This window comes from Sebastes umbrosus, chromosome 18, assembly GCF_015220745.1.
Source record: "Sebastes umbrosus isolate fSebUmb1 chromosome 18, fSebUmb1.pri, whole genome shotgun sequence".
In the NCBI taxonomy this organism is placed as follows: domain Eukaryota; kingdom Metazoa; phylum Chordata; class Actinopteri; order Perciformes; family Sebastidae; genus Sebastes; species Sebastes umbrosus.
Window position 1 is genome coordinate 29,009,847 of NC_051286.1, and position 20,933 is coordinate 29,030,779.

The 20,933-nt window shown below is 45.2% G+C and overlaps 2 protein-coding genes across 7 annotated transcripts in view; one reads left to right on the plus strand and one right to left on the minus strand.

Moving 5' to 3' along the window:
• Window positions 1-183: 183 nt before the first annotated feature.
• Window positions 184-4,344, plus strand: lyrm2 (LYR motif containing 2). Its single transcript, XM_037750658.1, has 3 exons — window positions 184-341; window positions 2,175-2,315; window positions 3,970-4,344. The coding sequence occupies exons 1-3, from the start codon at window positions 297-299 to the stop codon at window positions 4,048-4,050; spliced, it is 267 nt and encodes an 88-aa protein (XP_037606586.1). The 5' UTR covers window positions 184-296; the 3' UTR covers window positions 4,051-4,344.
• Window positions 4,345-4,350: 6 nt separating this feature from the next.
• ankrd6b (ankyrin repeat domain 6b) overlaps window positions 4,351-20,933 on the minus strand; it is a 72,483-nt gene continuing 55,900 nt past the window's right edge. For 4 of the 6 annotated variants that reach the window (XM_037750653.1, XM_037750651.1, XM_037750656.1 and 1 more), the window contains 6 exons: window positions 18,226-18,339; window positions 17,984-18,142; window positions 11,833-11,985; window positions 9,598-9,711; window positions 8,079-8,379; window positions 4,351-6,582 (listed from right to left, as the gene is read on the minus strand). In XM_037750653.1, the coding sequence (XP_037606581.1) occupies window positions 5,987-6,582; window positions 8,079-8,379; window positions 9,598-9,711; window positions 11,833-11,985; window positions 17,984-18,142; window positions 18,226-18,339 (1,437 nt within the window). In that variant the 3' untranslated portion in view covers window positions 4,351-5,986. The remainder of the gene's footprint in view (window positions 6,583-8,078; window positions 8,380-9,597; window positions 9,712-11,832; window positions 11,986-17,983; window positions 18,143-18,225; window positions 18,340-20,933) is intronic. The other 2 variants (XM_037750654.1, XM_037750657.1) reach the window with 1 other exon arrangement.

Here is a 20,933-nt window from a genome sequence, read left to right on the forward strand (position 1 = left end):
AGATATGAATTATTAATGTAGTTGTTTCCAGCTCTGATATGTGCTGTGAGAGAGTTGTGTTCCAGCTCTCTGCAGCCTGTTGTCCTCATGGTTGTCCTCCGCTCTACCAGAGGGAGACACGACCTGTTGTCCTCGGTTGTCCTCCGCTCCACCAGAGGGAGACACGGGCTGTTGTCCTCGGTTGTCTTCCGCTCCAACAGGGCATCAGAGGGAGACACATGATGACGTAGCCGGTAGTTTCGGGAACCACAACATCCGCTTGCGATTCGTGCCGAGCCGGGCCACGCTGTGCAAGTATGACAGTTTCAAGGTTACCGTCTGCAGCGCTTTCTCTAAAACAGGTAAGTCCACACACACACACACACACACACACACACACACACACACACACACACACACACGCACACGCACACGCACGCACAGGCACACACACACGCGCGCGCGCACAAAGACACGCACAGCAGGGGAGGGAGCGGTGGGACACTAACGTTAGAACAACAACCTGTAACGTTATAACAACCTGTAACGTTATAACAACCTAACAACCTGTAACGTTATAACAACCTGTAACGTTATAACAACCTAACAACCTGTAACGTTATAACAACCTAACAACCTGTAACGTTATAACAACCTGTAACGTTATAACAACCTAACAACCTGTAACGTTATAACAACCTGTAACGGTTGCACGGCTAACGTTAGCTTGATTTGTGAAAGCTCTCTGTTTGTCCATCTTTAATCGCTTTTACAATTCCATGAAGATTCTTGTCCATTTGCAACTAGTCCAGGTGTTCAGTGGGTTACTAGTCCAGGTGTACAGTGGGTTGAACTGAACTAGTCCAGGTGTACAGTGGGTTACTAGTCCAGGTGTTCAGTGGGTTGGACTGAACTAGTCCAGGTGTACAGTGGGTTACTAGTCCAGGTGTTCAGTGGGTTACTAGTCCAGGTGTCCAGTGGGTTGAACTGAACTAGTCCAGGTTTACAATGGGTTGAACTGAACTAGTCCAGGTTTACAGTGGGTTGAACTGAACTAGTCCAGGTGTTCAGTGGGTTGAACTGAACTAGTCCAGGTGTTCAGTGGGTTGAACTGAACTAGTCCAGGTTTACAGTGGGTTGAACTGAACTAGTCCAGGTGTACAGTGGGTTGAACTGAACTAGTCCAGGTGTCCAGTGGGTTACTAGTCCAGGTTTACAGTGGGTTGAACTGAACTAGTCCAGGTGTCCAGTGGGTTGAACTGAACTAGTCTAGGTGTACAGTGGGTTACTAGTCCAGGTGTACAGTGGGTTGAGCTGAACTAGTCCAGGTGTACAGTGGGTTGAGCTGAACTAGTCCAGGTGTCCAGTGGGTTACTAGTCCAGGTGTACAGTGGGTTACTAGTCCAGTTGTACAGTGGGTTGAACTGAACTCGTCCAGGTGTCCAGTGGGTTACTAGTCCAGGTGTTCAGTGGGTTGAACTGAACTAGTCCAGGTGTACAGTGTACAGGTGTACAGTGGGTTACTAGTCCAGGTGTACAGTGGGTTGAACTGAACTAGTCCAGGTGTCCAGTGGGTTGAACTGAACTAGTCCAGGTGTCCAGTGGGTTACTAGTCCAGGTGTTCAGTGGGTTGAACTGAACTAGTCCAGGTGTACAGTGGGTTACTAGTCCAGGTGTTCAGTGGGTTGAACTGAACTAGTCCAGGTGTCCAGTGGGTTACTAGTCCAGGTGTTCAGTGGGTTGAACTGAACTAGTCCAGGTGTCCAGTGGGTTGAACTGAACTAGTCTAGGTGTACAGTGGGTTGAGCTGAACTAGTCCAGGTGTCCAGTGGGTTACTAGTCCAGGTGTACAGTGGGTTGAACTGAACTCGTCCAGGTGTCCAGTGGGTTACTAGCCCAGGTGTACAGTGGGTTGAACTGAACTAGTCCAGGTGTACAGTGGGTTGAACTGAACTAGTCTAGGTGTACAGTGGGTTGAACTGAACTAGTCTAGGTGTACAGTGGGTTGAACGGGGTGGGGGGGAGTTGATGGATCCACTTAGATCTGAATATTCTCCTCATGATCAGGCTCTATTGAAGCCAGTAGTAGAATCACTTAGATCTGAATATTCTTGGTCCAAATTTGAGATGATTTGTAAAGAAAATCCATGTGTTTGAACTGTCCTGCTGAGTCTAAAGTTTTGATTCTTTGACAGTTTTTACAGAGACAGAAGGTTTTGGGGATTTACAGAAATATGATGAGGACCATACGGAAGGTACCAGACGAGGCAGACAGGAAGTACCTCAGTGACTGGGCCAGAGCCGAGTTCAAGAGGAACAAGACCGCCACAGACCAGGTAGAGAGAACATAGGACCACTACAGACCAGGTAGAGGGAACATAGGATCACTACAGACCAGGTAGAGAGTACATAGGATCACTACAGACCAGGTAGAGAGTACATAGGACCACTACAGACCAGGTAGAGAGAACATAGGACCACTACAGACCAGGTAGAGAGAACATAGGACCGCTACAGACCAGGTAGAGAGAACATAGGACCACTACAGACCAGGTAGAGGGAACATAGGACCGCTACAGACCAGGTAGAGAGAACATAGGACCAGATAGAGAGAACATAGGACCACTACAGACCCTGGTCCTATGTTCTCTCTACCCGTAGAGAGAACATAGGACCAGATAGAGAGAACATAGGACCAGATAGAGAGAACATAGGACCAGGTAGAGAGAACATAGGACCAGATAGAGAGAACATAGGACCAGGTAGAGAGACCAGGTAGAGAGAACATAGGACCAGGTAGAGAGAACATAGGACCAGATAGAGAGAACATAGGACCAGATAGAGAGAACATAGGACCAGGTAGAGAGACCAGGTAGAGAGAACATAGGACCAGATAGAGAGAACATAGGACCAGGTAGAGAGAACATAGGACCAGGTAGAGAGACCAGGTAGAGAGAACATAGGACCAGGTAGAGAGAACATAGGACCAGGTAGAGAGACCAGGTAGAGAGAACATAGGACCAGATAGAGAGAACATAGGACCACTACAGACCAGGTAGAGAGAACATAGGACCAGATAGAGAGACCAGGTAGAGAGAACATAGAACCACTACAGACCAGGTAGTGAGAACATAGGACCGCTACAGACCAGGTAGAGAGAACATAGGACCGCTACAGACCAGGTAGAGAGAACATAGGACCACTACAGACCAGGTAGAGAGAACATAGGACCGCTACAGACCAGGTAGAGAGAACATAGGACCAGATAGAGAGACCAGGTAGAGAGAACATGGGACCACTAAAGACCAGGTAGTGAGAACATAGGACCAGATAGAGAGACCAGGTAGAGAGAACATAGGACCACTACAGACCAGGTAGAGAGAACATAGGACCACTACAGACCAGATAGAGAGAACATAGGACCACTACAGACCAGGTAGAGAGAACATAGGACCACTACAGACCAGGTAGTGAGAACATAGGACCAGATAGAGAGACCAGGTAGAGAGAACATAGGACCACTACAGACCAGATAGAGAGAACATAGGACCACTACAGACCAGATAGAGAGAACATAGGACCAGATAGAGAGACCAGGTAGAGAGAACATAGGACCACTACAGACCAGATAGAGAGAACATAGGACCCCTACAGACCAGGTAGAGAGAACATAGGACCACTACAGACCAGGTAGAGAGAACATAGGACCAGATAGAGAGACCAGGTAGAGAAGACCAGATAGAGAGAACATAGGACCACTACAAAAAAAACCTGAAATCAAGGTCTGCTTACTTGCTTTGTCCTGTAGCTTTTAACCACATCGCTCAGTCTTCAAATAAAAAGCTAGTAAATAAACCTTAAAAAAACGTTTTTCCTCAAATGAAGTGTGGACTTGTGAGATGGAATATGTGTAGAGACACTGTACTACTTATTTTCCCAGTGTCCTCTGCTCTGTCCATTACTGCTGTTTTCCTCTCATTGTTCATTCAGGATGCCATCCGTATGATGATCACACAAGCTAACAACCATCTAGATGAGCTGCAGACGTCTCTGGCGTTGGCTGGCAGTTAAACACTACGGACCGATCTAGATCGGTTCTCTGGGGAGACCGGGTCAACCTCTGATCGGGGTTGTGTCATTGGAAGTGACTGATGCAGAATGTATTGAAACTGGTCTTTGGCTGGACACCGTTTTGTAAGGATGGATTGATGGAACGGACCTAAAGGCATCATGCTGCCTCCTGTGGGGAGGATCTTAGCTCCATTATATGGAGACTCATTAACCTGTGAGGCTAACTGAGCCCATCTGCCACACTATATGTACTATATGTATTGTATGTATTAAAGAGGAACTAATGAAACCACAGACAGATTCAGGATGATCATTTTTAATACAAAATATGTTTTCTGACATCATTATACAGAGTGCATTATTCATATCCACAGAGTTATCTGTAAAACTAACCAACATGCATGAGCAGACCGTCACTACACAGTAATACTGCAGTATTACAGTGTTGCAACACAACTCCGAGCTTTCTTCATCTTTTACATCAGGACTGTCACTTACTGTTAGACAAGATTGGCAGGACATCGGCATACTGGAAGACGAGATTCTATGTAGTTAAGGGTCTATATGTAAGGATGATGATTCTCATTACTGAGTCATCGTTTGGTCTGTAAAACTAAAGAAACTATTGAAAATTATATAAAACAGAAAAAGCAGCAAATCCTCACGTTGGAGGAACTGCAATCAGGCGTCATGTTGTTACTTGACTATCAAAATATTTACTGATTAATCTTCTTTTCGATGGACTGTTTTATTTTTTTTTAAATAAATTATATTGTTAATATTAAATGAAAGAGAGAAACATCTTCGGTCTCCAGGTCTCTGACGGCCAGGTCAGTGTACCTGTAGTTTAAGTCGGCACACATCTTTAAATGAAAGTGATCATGAAATGAATACTGTACATGTTAACGCAGGAGACAAATGAGTAATAACGGAATAACAAAGCCTTTTACAAATTCACTTTGCAATTACGTTTTAAAATTAAATTATTTGTTCATCATTTTTAGCCAGGATAAGGAAATGTAATATCATTTTTTAAAATTTATTTAAATGCTTATTTAATTCATCATCCATCATGTCATCATATCATACAAAAATAATAAGATAAGCGGTTATGGATAATGAATGAAAAATATTTAGACATTGTAAAAGTCTATAACAATTCCATGGGCAGCCTCAATACAGTTCATACCATGCAGCAAAATCAGCTATTACTACTCCCCCAGGGGTTTTATATATATATAAATATATATATATATATATATGTATAATATATAATATATATATAAATATATAATATATATATAATATATTTTATATTATATATATATATATATATATAATATAGTATATATATATATATACTATATTATATATATACTATAGTATATATACTATATATTATATATATATATATATATATATAATATATATATATATATAGCTACAGCCTGATAAATGAGCAAGAGATTGTTCTTCTAAAGTCCCAGGGCTGATCCCACTGGAGCCTACAGATACCATCAAAAAGCTTATTATGCTGGACAACTTTCACTATGACATCATGGGATGTGTGTGTTTAAATCGACACTGTTGTTGCTGATTGATGTGATGTGATGTAGTGTATCTATGTTCTAAATGGCACATTAGATCAATCTATTGACACACGATCTACTGGATTATTTACACAGTGCACGAGAGCTGCCCTTATTTCTAAAGAACTGGATTTACACATCTCACCATACCAGTACAGTGCTACCATGACAACCAACATGGAACACCTTTAGTATTCCATTATGATGTGATTTAGTGGCTCCAGGCCCCACAGCACTGGACATCATGAACACAATATGTGATTCATGAATCCAGATCATGTCATGGCTGTTGACAAAGGGATTTAGTCTGTCTTTATGCAGCCAGGTAGTGACAGGTGAGGTGTGTGTTAGCAGTCATCATGTCTGTTAGTCCTCAGCATGCGCAGCTCGTCCTCCAGGTAGGTGATCCTCTCCATCAGAGCGGCTCTGTCGGCCTGAGCCCTCTGGTCGGCCTGCCAGCGAGCCTCCTGCACCTTCCTCTCGTACCAGCGCTCCATCTGCGTCGACACCGCCTCGAAGAAGTACTGGGTCACCTCCAGAGCGTGCATGTTGTCCCTCTCCTGAGCAAAGGAGGGTTCATTGGGCTGGTCTCCAAAGACCCCCAGAGTCCTGACCCCTGTGGCCCCTCTGGACTTAGTCCTGCCCTGGGAATGCTTCTTGTGGTGTTTCCCTCTGTCCCGCCCTCGCTCCCCATCTCTGAGTCCGGCTGCAGTCCTGCTGCTGCAGTGGCGCTCTGTGGCCGGAGACAGGCTGCTGGCTCTGTAACTCCTGCCCCCCTTCGCCCCGTACTCCACCGGGTCAACGTCCTGCAGGTCCTGGTTCTTGCTCTGTGTGTCAGCACAGATCACAGGTCGCTCCTTCGGTCGAACCACCTGGACGGATGACAGCGGGCTCTTGGCTGCTGCAGGAGAGGTGACTTCTGCATTATGAGTCTTATCACCATCTGTTAAATGTTCACAAGAGATTCAGTGAGCACAGTGTAATTACACTGCAAATACTCCATTATTCAAGCCATCCTGCTAATTAGCATGCAGTAACTGTGAATCCTGAACAAGCATGCCACGGGCAGACTGAGGCACAATATCACTCATTATGTTTTTCCCTGGCAGCAGCGTTTTTCCTCCAAAAAAGGTCATGACAGAGAGACAGTGCACGTAAAGTCATGCATGGTAATTACTGTAAGAGATGTGGTCTCAAAGAGAACACTCGGAGGCAGTGCAGAGCAGTTTAGTCCTGTTTCAGGACAGATTAAGATGTTAAAGGGGAACTTCGTTATTTCCCATCTGTTTGTGTCTAACGGGGCAACACTTTTGAAATTGGTCCAGTGTTGAGGGGGAACGCTGCAGACGGCAGCCGCTAAACGGACTGTAATGTAAATTGCTGTCTGTTATTGTGACTTGTTGACAGAAGACAACGATGGAAACGTGAGTGGGAGAGGAGAGAGGAGTCTGTTGTGTTGGAGTACAGAGAGCGTAGCTTAGTGGTATCTAAAAGATTTTCAATGTCAGGGCTGAATATTTAGATGATTTCTACAATGTGGATGCAAAGTCACCAAGTCAGCAACACTGACAGTCCGTCACTCCCACAAAATGATCATTATCAACATAAACAGCGAACATGGCTAATGTTATTAGTACTCACAGCTGTCAAACTAGCAGCTTATGGATGACTAGCAGGTGGACAGACAATCATTTTACTCGGGTAGGGCCAAATGGGCTCCCAGGGGCTTAGTACAGTCCTGTGACAGACACTGTGACAGACACAGATAACGTGACTGGATTTGTTACAACATTGGATTTATTGATTGCCTTTTGGGATGTACAAATAACAAAAAATGTTTCCCCAACGTAGCTTTAAAGAATAATTGGGAATGAGACGCAGACCTATTTCAGATAAATGTGAATACACGGCACTATACTGTACACTTTTGCAATGAACATGCTCATATCTAACTGCATTAACAATGAGGTGAATAAAATATGGTTTCTAGCAAATATAGTAATATTCTTTGAACATATTTGTATGCATTAGTCTTGTCTGCAGGGCCAGTAAAAAGTAATGAATGTGATGTGGATTTAGTTTCCAAAGAATAAACCCAGACCTAAAACACATAGAAGGAATTGTGTTTGGACTTTTTCTAACTTGTGAGTAACAGAACTTCAAACTTTTCTAAATCAAACTTTTCTTGTTTTTACAATTACCAACCAGTTAACAAATGACAACAAAATATTGAGTGAATCCAGGCAAATTCCTGCCTTTTTCCTAGTTCTGAGAGCTGTTGGGCTAACTGCCGTCTATTTTAACATCCATTTCCAGCCTGTAACTGACAGGCTCGCTGATGTTTGAAATAAGTCGGTTTCATGTGAAAATAGTCGGATAAATAAAGATTTGATGACTCAGTCTCTCTAGTGAAGGGTGAGCTGTTTGTTGAGGGGTTACCTGGAGAGCTTTCCACATGAACCACAAAGTAGTGGTTGGCTGAGCCACCCTCCGCCACACTGGGCTCCCCCCGGCTGGAGTCCAGGAGGGCAGGGCTGCTGTGGAGCTCCAGGCACTGGGAGTTGCCTCCCTGGCCAGAGGGCAGCACGTCGAGGCCAGCTCCGTCGGCTTCATCCAGGCCCTCGGCCACAGAGGAGGAGCGCCGCAGCTTGGTGCTGCCAGGGTCCCCGGTGAAGTGAAGATCCATGTTCTGCAGCTTGGACAGACACCAGCTCTTCAGCTCACTGACCAGGGACGCCTGCTTAAAGGGCACATACATCCACACAACACTTCATATCGCTCTATGTCACATCTAGTTAGAGGAGCAATAGCAGACAGAAGTGTAAGTCACATTTGTTGGACATGAAAAGTCATTGAGGGTTTAAAGGGATGTCTTCAGTCTCAGTGGGCTCAGTGCTCATCTAACTAACCCTTAATGTCATGAAAAACATCCAACTTAATGACTTATTTCTGAGAGTACATTCAAAGGAAACTCAATACTGGACAGGACAAACCATCAGCGTCACCAGGTTGTTTTGTTGGGGCTTAAAGCTTCAGTAGGCAGAATGTTTTTGGCATCATTGGACAAAAATCCCATAATAACCTTTCAGCATATTGTAATTCAAGTGTTCTGAGAGAAAACTAGACTTCTGCTCCTCCTCATGGCTCTGTTTTCAGGCTTTAGAACATCTAGCCCATGACGGGTGACTTTTCTTTTTTTTTTAAAGAATGAGAGCAAAATAATGCTTTTCTTGGAATTTTGGCACATGTAAAACCAAACTGGTACTGTGAGCAGCTTTACATTCTACCATCTATACATTCTATACATTCTACCATCTATACATGATACCATCTATACATTCTATCATCTATACATTCTATACAGGATACCATCTATACATTCTACCATCTATACATTCTATCATCTATACATTCTATCATCTACTGTATACATTCTACCATCTATACATTCTACATTCTATACATTCTACCATCTAAACATTCTACCATCTATACATTCTACCATCTAACCATTCTACCATCTAAACATTCTACCATCTAAACATTCTACCATCTATACATTCTACCATCTAAACATTCTACCATCTAAACATTCTACATTCTATACATTCTACCATCTAAACATTCTACCATCTATACATTCTACCATCTAAACATTCTACCATCTATACATTCTACCATCTAAACATTCTACCACCTAAACATTCTACCATCTATCAACAACATACTTCAGCTCTGAGGACACTGTGGACTCTACTGTTGTTCAGCCTGTTTTCTTTACCTGAATTCTTATGTGGTGTAATAGAAAACACGTCAGGTATAGATCTCAAACAAAGATTCAACTAAATTCATGTTAACACCACTAGAATAATATCTTGGAGGTATACAACTGTTCAGTGCTGAGCTGAGAGAGTTACGGGTCGGTACCAACAGAGCCTGTGATGGTTGCTAGTGTTACCTGTCTCTTCTCTGCTTCCAGCCTCTCCTGCAGGGCCCGCTGCTCAATCCTCTGCAGACACTCGGCCCTCTCTGCAGACACTCTCTCCACCGTCATCTTATCAAGAGCTCGGATCTGATGGCAGAACCACAAGTCACACACATCGTGAGTGCAGCCAGAAACATGACAGCAGCTGAGGAGGCTCCTCTCTGATAAGTTGTTCACATTTCCTTTAATTGTATTCCATTTTACTCTCCTGTTTTAGACAACTTCCAACTCTCTGTCACCACTTTGTGTTTACTCCTTTCCTGTTTCAACGTGCACAAAGCCAGCTCCTTAAAGGGTGTGGAAGAACTTGAGAGGACTGCACAGACTACATCCAACACCTTTGGGATGAAGTGGAAGGCCGACTGAGAGCCAGACCTGATCATCCAACATCAGTGTACTGCTCTTGTGTCTGAATGGGACACTTGGCATGATTATGACAGCCTCATTTGGGCGAGTATATAATCTATGTAGATTCTCTCTCTCTCTCTCTCTCTCTCTATCCATCTACATATCTACGTAATACACAGTATATACTGTATATTAAAAAAATGTAATTTAATTTATGAATACATTTTAAAAAACACTTCAAGCGAGCGCAAAAACTTTTTGATCAATTGAGGAAGTTCTATCAAATGGTGCCTGTGTTGTCATACAGCTTTTCTAATGCGATACTTCAAAATGTGCATAAAATATATGAATGGAACCACGGCTGTAGAGTAAACCTCTTTCTATCTTGCAGTCCTCTCCTGTGTTTAACCTACATACACTGTACCTGCTTCTCTTCTTCTGATCTTGCTGATTATGCATTCCTGCATCCAATGTTGTATTTTCTCAGGCAGCAGCGGTGCTCAGAGTACATGCATCAACGACTGTGTGCTATCTGATAGAAGCTTTTATCTGAAGCGTCATCCAGTCCCGTGAGTGCATGTATTATGCATAAGGAGGCTCCAGGGGGACATGAATCCAGCCAACCTACATAGGGAATAGAAGCCCTAATCTCTACTGTGTGTTCAGTATTAGCAGACACACAGGACCACAGTGAGACGGCCTCTGTTACTGCTGAGATTAAGACTGTTTGGAGCTGTTTATTTCACTCAACACTTTTCCCCTTGAGATCCATTTGACAGCTACAGCTACATGTACTTTATAATGAAACGTTGTGTTGTGAACAGTTCTCTTTAACTCCTCGTGTTCACGGGATGCTGCGTTGCATTCCAGTGGCTCTGTTGCACTTCCAAGTGGAAGCAGACATATTTCCAATATTGTATAGTCATTTTGCCAACAGTTTTACAGTATACTGAATGCACATTTGTAGCTCATTCAGATGTGATAACAAATATTTTATGTAGTTCAGTAAATGTCCCTCCACATCATGTCATTATGAGAGAGAGTGTAATCCAGCCAGACAAATTACAGGAAAAGCCTCCAAAACTCACACTGGTCATATTTAGCATTTTCTTAATGGGTGTTCTCGCGATAACTAAAGAGGGAGACTTATGGAAGAGCACAACAGGTGTCTTGTGATCAGCTGAAGTCATGGGGTACTTGTCAAGTCCCTTATTTGAAGGATGCTCTTATTTCTACTCTGAGGAGCACGGAGGGATCTCTGAGGGGCATGAGAGGTTGCACCTGATCACACTGATCTGATACCACACTGCAGTTCTTTGTCTTCTGATTCACCATCCAGTTCAAAATAATGGATCTGTGTTGTGTGTGTTCAGTAGGTCTGATTAAACAAAGAACCAGAACTCTCTTCATTGGTTAGAAAGATTTTCCTCTTCATGATCTGTTATAAACTGTATGATGATTATATTCAGGATGGAGGACAGTCATTTTAATTGTCTATCGTTCTCTCCATTCGGTTCCATGTGAGGCTGAAGATCAGTGTGCTGGGTTTAGTTTGATGTGAGATTTACATAACGGTTCCAGTGATCTGTACACTGTCGAAATGACTCTAAAAACGTGTTCACTGGTTTCCTCTCCTCTGTCTTCAGTAGGGTGATTTAAGGATTGGAATTGGGAACAACCCAGAATTGGGAAGTACTCCTGGAAATCTGCATCTGGTTTGATTTGACCCATGACCCCCCTGGAACAAAACTCAGCTAAGAAATATGTATAAGTCTGTGTGACTTTTCCCCCACAAACCTTGCTGGGCTGTATGTGGGTAGTAAACGTTCCTGCTGTGTGAGCATGTACAGTATATGCTACCTGGTGTTTGTTCTTGCGGTCCAGCTGGCCCATCTTGCTGTTCATCAGGTCTTGGACGGTGTGGATTTCAGTCTTCATCTCCTCCTTAGTGGCCTCCAGCTGGTTCTCCAGTTTACTGATGAGAGGTTCACAGCGGCAGCCATTCAGAGGAGCCTACAACCCACCGCAGACATCATCAGTCGGACATCATCAGTCAGACATCATCAGTCAGACATCATCAGTCAGACATCATCAGTCGGACATCATCAGTCAGACATCATCAGTCACCAGTCAGAACAAAGTCAACCATGGGCTGAAACTCCATGTACACGTTTATCCAAGTATTTAGTCTTTTACACAAACTTTTTGTTGTTGTTGCTAAATTTCAAATAGCGTTTGTTCATATTTGCTATGGGTACACAGTCAGACTTTGAGCTGCTAAAAATGTTTTATTGGGCACACAGAGAGGTCAACCAATCATATACTTACTAAGTCAGATTCTATTTCATTCTTCCTGACCGCCAGAGGCAGTGCTTAACACTGGTTATTATCCATCTTGCACAGGCGCAGGTCGAGTATTTAATATCAACAAGTCTATAGAGTATAATATTAATACTAAGAATTATTATTCATATCACAGCACCATGTTAGGAGAGCATGTTTGACGTGCGGAGGGGCTGTCCGACAGTCAGTGCATGAATTGCAGTTTTATGCCACGGGAGCTGAAGCTAGCTCGATTAGCTGAGATAGAAGAGCAGCTCGAGGGCCAGTTGCCCCTATCTGGTGTCCCTTCAAATGCACGGAGTGGGCAGAGACGCTCCCCACCTGAGGGGGCCCCACCTACAAAAAAGACAAGGAAAGTGGACTGTTTGGCAACTAAGGTCAACACGCTAACATCAGAGTTTGCTGAGATTAAAGCGCTGCTGCTTCAGCCAGGCAGGCGGACTGCAACCCAGAGAGACATCCCGCAGGCTAGGACACCTACCCCACCAGGATGGGATGAGGATGCCCTGTCTACGAGGGCTTCCTTTAGCCAGTTCTGTGAAGACTGGCCTGGACAGGGAGAACTAGTAGCCTCCTCCCACGCTTCCGACACCTGTTCCAAGCAGTCAGGAAGTGGGTTCAGGGCAGGCTCAGAGTCTGCCCCAGCGACAGTTAAGCCAGTTGTCCGTATGGCTCTGGCATGCTTAGGCTTGGATTAGGCCCCGACTGCGGGCACCTCATCTAGTGCATTCTTCAGGTGGGCCCCGCCCCTGGAGGGTTTCTCTGTTCCGCCCTCCCAGCCATACATTGAGGAGCTCAACAAATGCTGGCCAGACCTAAAATCACTGTCCCACCATGACACTGATGGCAGGGCCTTAGCTTCCATGCAGAACGCCGGCACTTACGGACTGGGTAAGATGCCAGCCGTGGAGCCATCTATTGCCGCCCTTATTGTGTCTCCCAATGAGGTCTTGACCTAATGCTCGCTGTCCCAGGCCCCAGTGTCGCATTAAAGACGACTTTCTAGTCAAGGCTTACGAGACAGCGGCACGCATGGGCTGTCTAGGAAACTCTCTTTCCCACCTGATACTATCCCTGTCCCAGTCCCTGCAAGCTGCTGGCGTGGATGCTTCCGTCCAGAGCCTCAGTGATGCATCCCTGTTCGGCCTTATAACAAGGGAACTTGGCAGACTAATGTCAACCCTTACGCTGACTCGCCGGCAGGTATGGCTGGCCCAATCCCCGCTTTCTGAGCCAGGCCCTGAGGGCCCTTGGCACTCTCCCTGTGGTTCCGGGGGAGTGTTTGGCCCAGCAGCGGAGCAGGCCTTGGAGCGGGGAATCCAGGCGAACCAGGCCCGTCAGCAGTTTGCTAGCTTCCGGGAACCTACACCACAGGGTGGTGAATCCAGTCGCCCTCGGCTTCCAGCTCGTCCTGATGCCTACCCAAGGACCTCGCGGGCTCCAGCGCGGCCGGCGCCTCCAGCGAGGAGGGGTCGGGGGTCAGGGTATAGCCCCCGACTGTTGGACACTTCTCCCAGCAGCACCTCAGCTGCTGGGAAAGCACCTTGGGTGGTGGCTACGCTTTCCCAAGGGTACAATCTTCAATTCTGACGCCGGCCCCCAGTTTTCAGTGGGATCAGACTGACCACGGTCAGCGATCCCACAAAGTCTCAGGTACTCAGACAGGAGATATCCACCCTCCTTGAAAAGGGTGCCATCGAAGAGCTGGGGCTACAGACACAGCAAGGTGGGTTTTACTCAGTTTATTTTCTGATTCCAAAGAAAGAGGGTGGGTTTTGCCCTATACTGGACTTACGAGGGCTGAACACATTTCTTAAGGTGTTGCCCTTCCACATGTTGAGTATTGCCACTGGGCCTCCTGTACTTGCGGCCATCACAAATTTGGGTCAGTGGTCTCAAATTAGATCCAAAGTCCCACAGATCAAAGAGAGTCAGGGTGTCCAGCCGGTGCCTCCTCACATTGCGGCCATAGAGACATGGGGCCTATCTGGCCAGGGGCATCTCATTGGGTTTGATTCCCTAACATTGCGAGGTGGTGGTGACCCGCCTTCGCCCTCCGGCTGGGGGGCAGTATGGCAGCACAGAGCGGTAAGGGGGCTCTGGACGGCACAAGAAGCGGTGGAGCACATAAATGTGCTCGAGGTCCGTGCTATATATTTGGCACTTCGCAAATTCCTACCACATTAGAGGGGTAGTCATGTTGTTGTACGGTCAGACAGGTCAGCTGTCTACCATGTAAACCTGCAAGGGGGCACCAGATCGACCCGGTTGCTGCAGGTGGTACGGATACTTCTTGTATGGGCTTTCCCTTGTTTTTCCAGCATCAGGGCCATGTATCTGCCAGGGCCACAGAATGTGGTGGCAGACTTTCTCTCCTGCCAGAAACCCACCGCGGGCGAGTGGAGGCTCCACCCAGAGGTGGGAGAGGAGATATGGCCCAAATATGGCACAGCAGAGGTGGACCTGTTTGTCTCAGAAGCCTCAACACACTGCCCTCTTTGGTTTTCCCTGACGGTGACAGCGAGCCCGTTGGGGCAGGATGCTCTGGCGCACCCATGGCCAGATTGCCTCCTCTATGCCTTCCCACCATTTCCGCTGATAGCAGTAACGCTACACAGAATGCAGCAGAGCAACCACAAACTCCTGTTGGTCACCCCAAACTGGCCAGGGAGACCCTGGCTTCCGGGGATGCACAGGCTTCTGGACAAAGTTCCATGGTGCCTGCCCAAGAGGCAAGACCTGTTCTCACAGCTCGGGGGCCGCATCTGGCATCCGAACCCCCTACAGCCATACCCATGTATGGCCCCTGAGGAGCCAGACCCACTCCTAAGGGTATGTGACCAGGCTTTAATCCAAACCATTTCTCACTCAAGAGCACCCTCCACCGGGGCACTGTATGCCAACAGGTGGAAAATATTCTCGGTGTGGTGTAGAGTTCATGAGGAGGTACCTGAGAGTGCCTCTGTGCCAATAATACTGAGGTTTTTGCAGTTTTTGCTGGAGAAGAAACTCTCTCCTTCTACCTTAAGGGTCTATGTGGCTGCGATTTAAGCTAGGGATGTTAGAGTGGATAACCAGACCATGGGGTCTCACACTCTGGTGACCCGGTTTCTTAAAAGGAGCCCAGCGGTGAACCCCCAGCAGGCTGTCAAGGTTCCCTCGGGGGAACTGCCTCTGGTGCTGGAAGCCCTTCGTCTCCCCCCCTTCGAGCCTCTGGAGCAGTCGGGGCTGAAGTGGTCTTCAGTAAAGGTTGCTTTCCTTTTGGCGGTGGCATCAGCAGGGCGTGTGAGTAAGCTCCACGCCTTGTCAGTGAGTGAAGTGTGCATTCGCTGGAACTCGGATGGCAGAGGGGTGGCACTTTGGCCTAATCCATAATTTTTCCCGAAGAGGTTGGCTCCAGCCCACTCTAATCAGGTCATTGAGCTGGCAGCTTATGACCCTTCAGGCCTACAGGATGAAGATGCCAAATCAGCAGAACTGCTCTGCCTAGTCAGGGCCTTAAGGCATTATATACAGGCGACTGCAAGCTTCGTCGTCTGATAGCCTGTTTGTCTGCTATGGGGGCCATAGGAAATGGCACGCCCTGTCCACACAGAGGCTTTCCAGGTGGATTGTTCAGGCCATTGAGGAGGCATACAGGTCAAAAGGACTGCCTTTACCTCTTAATATAGGATAATAGGAGTGTCTCCACCTCCTGGGCAGCGCTACAGGGGATCCCTCTAAGTGAGATTTGCGCTGCAACTGGGCTTCTCCATGCACCTTTGCCTGTTTTTACAGGGTCAATGTCGCTGCTCCCCACGCAGTAGCATCGGTGGTCTTTCAGGAATCCACAGGACGTTCGCGGTGAGGTGGGTTTTCCTTGTGACTACATTGGTAGTCGTCATCCAGTGTTAAGCACTGCCTCTGGCGGTCAGGAAGAATGAAATAGAACGAGAGTTACGTATGTAACTACGGTTCTATGAATTCTGGATGACCGCCAGAGTTCTCTGTCAATCAGAATCTTGGCGAAAAGATTCTGTAGGGACATCTTTGATGATGACGTGAGCTTATATACGCTACATCATCCCAGGTCATATGTGACAGTGTTAAGCACTGCCTCTGGCGGTCATCCAGAACTCATAGAACCATAGTTATATACGTAACTTTTGTTTTCTGTTAACAGCAAAAACTTTGTCAAAGAAGTTTAACCTCTTCTACTCCTTGTGGTCTTTACTTGACATTACTTTTTTCAGAGATTGTAGCAGCTCAGTTTTAAAGCGAATGCTCTAAAGTGAGGCTAAATTTGGGAGAGGAAAAACATAGGCATAGTGATTTTCAAAGGTCAAATCTCTGACCTCCAGATATGTGAATGTGAATGGGTTCTATGGGTCTCCCCTTTACAGACATGCCCACTTTATGATAATCACATGCAATATAAATGTGTTATTGTCTCATATTCTAAAATGGTGTATTGGAATATTTTTGCATACTGGGGTCCCTAAACAGTGTTGAATTCCATAAATTGGGTATCACTGTAAAGCTGAGACTCTTGTGGATCCAATGTGCCCAACTGCATTCATGTGTATTCTGTAGTGAGACCATTTTTTGAAACTTGACCTCAATGTATAAAATGGTGTCCTCTAAGAAAAATCACAGTCTCATGAAACTTTACAGCCACAGACTAGAGACCTAGAGCATTCAGAGGATGGATGGATCAAACTAGTGACCTAGAGCATTCAGAGGATGGATGGATCAAACTAGAGCCCTGGAGCATTCAGAGGATGGATTGATCAAACTAGAGACCTAGAGCATTCAGAGGAGTGATGGATTATACTAGAGACCTAGAGCACTCAGAGGATGGATGGATCAGACTAGAGACCTAGAGCATTCAGAGGGTGGATGGATCAGACTAGAGACCTAGAGCATTCAGAGGGTAGATGGATCAAACTAGTGACCTTGAGCATTCAGAGGATGGATGAATCAGACTAGAGACCTAGAGCATTCAGAGGATAGATGGATCAGACTAGAGAGGGTGGATGGATCAAACTAGTGACCTAGAGCATTCAGAGGATGGATGGATCAGACTAGAGACCTAGAGCATTCAGAGGATGGATGGATCAAACTAGAGCCCTGGAGCATTCAGAGGATGGATTGATCAGACTAGAGACCTAGAGCATTCAGAGGATGGATGGATCAAACTAGAGACCTAGAGCATTCAGAGGAGTGATGGATTATACTAGAGACCTAGAGCACTCAGAGGATGGATGGCTTTACTAGTTAGATTGACAATAAGGGGGTTTCAATAAGGGAAACACTTGCTATCCAAATCTCCAAATGTCAAAAGTTTTTGATCCCAAATCGCAGCATGTCTTTTTCTATGGTGTTCCTCAAGGTCTTGGTAATGTGGTATTTTGTAGGAATTATTGATAATTTTTATCAATTCTCCTGTGGTTAAAAAATTGTTAAATTTAGCACCAAATCTGTAACAAATGGTATCAACCCTAAAACGTATTAGACATAATAGAGCATGGAGATGACCATCATATACTTCTATCATCATGTTCTAAACCCTGATACACTTTCACAATTTATTACAATAATTTGTTACATTAATTATTACTATATTTTATTACTGGTTACATGAATATTGATCTTTACTGAGTGAACAGGAGCATGTTTGTGCACTTACCTGCATGATCTTGCCATCCTTGCCGCGGTACAGCGTGTAGAGCTGATAGGCTTTATAGTTATGTGGAGGGATGGAAGCTCCTCGCAGCTTGCATTTCCTCTTGTGAAAGGCTTCGCTGTGCCTGGTCTCTCTGCGGCGAAGGGGTTCGGACAGAGATGGCTGAAACATCAACAGCACCTGAGGTTAGTAATTGTTCCATCTCAGACAGTATTCTCAGTGTGGATCAGAGGGTGTGGACCTACTTTCTCTTTCTGCTTCCTGTTCTTCCCCCTCCTGGTGTTAGACTCGGTCACTGCAGCGTGTTTGCAGGCAGCTCGGTCGCTGCTCTGGGTGTCCTCTGCAGCAGACGCACTGTCCTGCAGGGAACAGGAGGAGGATTAAGGATCAGGAGAGTTGTTTCCTGGAAATGTTTGAGAACTCAGGGTTGAAAAAAATCAGAGTAAGATCTAAAGCAAATTTTAAAGGTTCTACTCATCTATGATGGCGCTAACTACGGCTGCCTCGGCGAGTTAGTGCATGCTGTTTTTCTTGTTTTTTTGTGTTTCTTTAGTTTTTGGTGAATGAGAGAAGACATCCTTAACCTCAGGGAATCCACCCCATCAGATCTTTCCCCCACCTTTCTGGCCCCTTCAGCGGATTTAATACACTTTTTACTTGGAGCTGTGGCCCTCGGCCGAGCGGTGAGGCGCAGAGGAGGGAAATGTGCTGGAGCGCTGGTTTGCTTCAGCCAGAGAGGATTAAGAACTCCGCTGCCCGCGATATTCCTCTCCAACGTGCGCTCACTGTGCAACAAAGTGGACGAGTTGCTGCTGATGGTTAGAAACAACAAAGACTTTTCCCTCTCTTCTGTTTTATGTTTTACGGAGTCATGGCTGTGTGGATCTAAACCGTACTCTGCGCTGCAGCTTCCCGTCTTCCAGCTGTTCCGAGCCGACCGTGACCCGGAGTTATCGCGCAAATCAAAAGGTGGGGGAATTTGTTTCTATATTAGCGACGGCTGGTGCAAAGACGTGACAGTGATTCTGCGGACATGTTCTCCGGATCTGGAATCCTTTATTATCAACTGCAAAGCCTTTTATTCCCCCGTGAATTCTCCTCTTACGTGGAGCTCGCGCAGCGGCTGCTTGCTGGACTCTCTAGTTATTGGGGACTTTAACAAAGGGAACTTAACACAAGAACTCCCAAAATTAGACAGTTTATTAAATGTTTAGTTTAGTTTATTTAGTTTAGTTTATTAGTTTATTATATCGTGGACAATCCCAATTAATTGACTGTAGCAATAACAGTAAAAAGGGCAGCTTTAGCCGACATGGCTAATATCCAGCTGTAGTCCCCGGCCCGATGACAATAGGCACCCTAAAAAGAACAACAGCACATTGATTAAAAGGAAAGAGTTAAGACAGAGAAGAAACAAGATAGATCAATAAAGATAAAAGAGAACAGTAAAACATCAGTACAATCATGCAGAGACAGCACATATAATCAAAACATACAATAAAACATCAGTACAATCACATTCAGGGATGCAGACAGACAGCACGTATAGACAGGCAGCATCCATGATCATGACGCAAATAACACACAGCCATATGTTAGTGTATGCAGGTGTAATTGTCGGCAAACCATGTTTTTAACTTGGATGTAAAAGTGGAGTATGTATGTATATCTTTAATATGGGTGGGAAGTGAGTTCCAATTTTGTAGTGCTCTAACAGAGAATGATAACTGACCAAATGTGCTTTTCCTGAATGGGACCGATAAGTCACCACGAGTGGTGCTTCTAGTGATCTGACCAGTATTATTGCGTTGGTTTATGAATGAATTAAGTGGAGGAGGAGCTAAATTATGCAGGATTTTAAAGACCAGACAGATGTTCCTGTATTTTATTACATCTTCCCAGCTCAGAAGTTTGTGTTTGCGTAGGATGGTACAATGATGTGAGCTGTTCGGTTTCTGGTTCAAAACTTTAAGGGTTTGCTTGTACAGGGTTTCCAATGGCTTCAGTGTTGAGCCATTGGTTTGTCCCCAGCTTGTGAGGCAGTATGTTAGATGAGACATGATCATGGCATTCACATATAATTTGGCGGCATTAAAAGTCATTGTGTTTCTTATATATTTAAAATTCGCTAAACTAAACTTAACTCTTTGACTTACTTTTTTTATGTGTTTTAAAGGTTAGATTGGAGTCAATAATGATTCCCAGATATTTGACCTCTGACACAATATCAATATTATCACCTGAGATTGTTATATTCGGCACGATGTTACATTGCCGTTTAGTAAAGAACATTCCTACAGTTTTTTTTGGATTAAGTTGGAGGCAGGAGCAGTTTAGCCATTTAGAGATCTGCTCTAACGCTGAAGTGAGTTTAGCAGCTGCCAACTGCTTTGTCCTGGCATGCACATATATCACAGTGTCATCCGCATATAGCTGGGTTACCACATCGGGACAGACAGATGGCAGGTCATTGATATATAAAGAAAACAGTAGTGGACCAAGTATTGACCCTTGTGGTACTCCAGTGTACAACTCAAGAGCTGGAGAAAGTTGGTTGTTAACAATAACATGCTGACATCTACCAGTCAGGTAAGATTCAAACCAGCTAAGTGCTAATGGAGAGAAGTTGAAAGAGGACAGTTTGGCAAGAAGGACCTTATGGTTGACTGTGTCGAAGGCTTTGCGCAGGTCTAAGAACACTGCACCAACAATACCTCCTTTGTCGACCATTGCTCGGACCTTTTCTAAGAAAGGGCAGTTGGCTGTTTCAGTGGAGTGGTTGGCCCTAAAGCCAAACTGCATGGGATGAGGATTAAATTGACTGGTATTCAAGAAGGAGACAAGCTGCTCTGATATCCACTTTTCAGCAACCTTGGATACTACAGGTAAAATGCTAATTGGGCGGTAGTTACTGATGTTCTGGGGGTCATCTGATTTAAAAATAGGAGATACG

What these genes read in the sequence shown, in the direction of transcription:
- lyrm2 (XM_037750658.1), top strand. Translation starts at nt 297, where the DNA reads ATGACAGTTTCAAGGTTACCGTCTGCAGCGCTTTCTCTAAAACAG. An exon ending in CAGCGCTTTCTCTAAAACAG is followed by an intron (nt 342 to 2,174) that starts GTAAGTCCACAC and finishes ATTCTTTGACAG; the next exon opens with TTTTTACAGAGACAGAAGGT. An exon ending in ACAAGACCGCCACAGACCAG is followed by an intron (nt 2,316 to 3,969) that starts GTAGAGAGAACA and finishes TTGTTCATTCAG; the next exon opens with GATGCCATCCGTATGATGAT.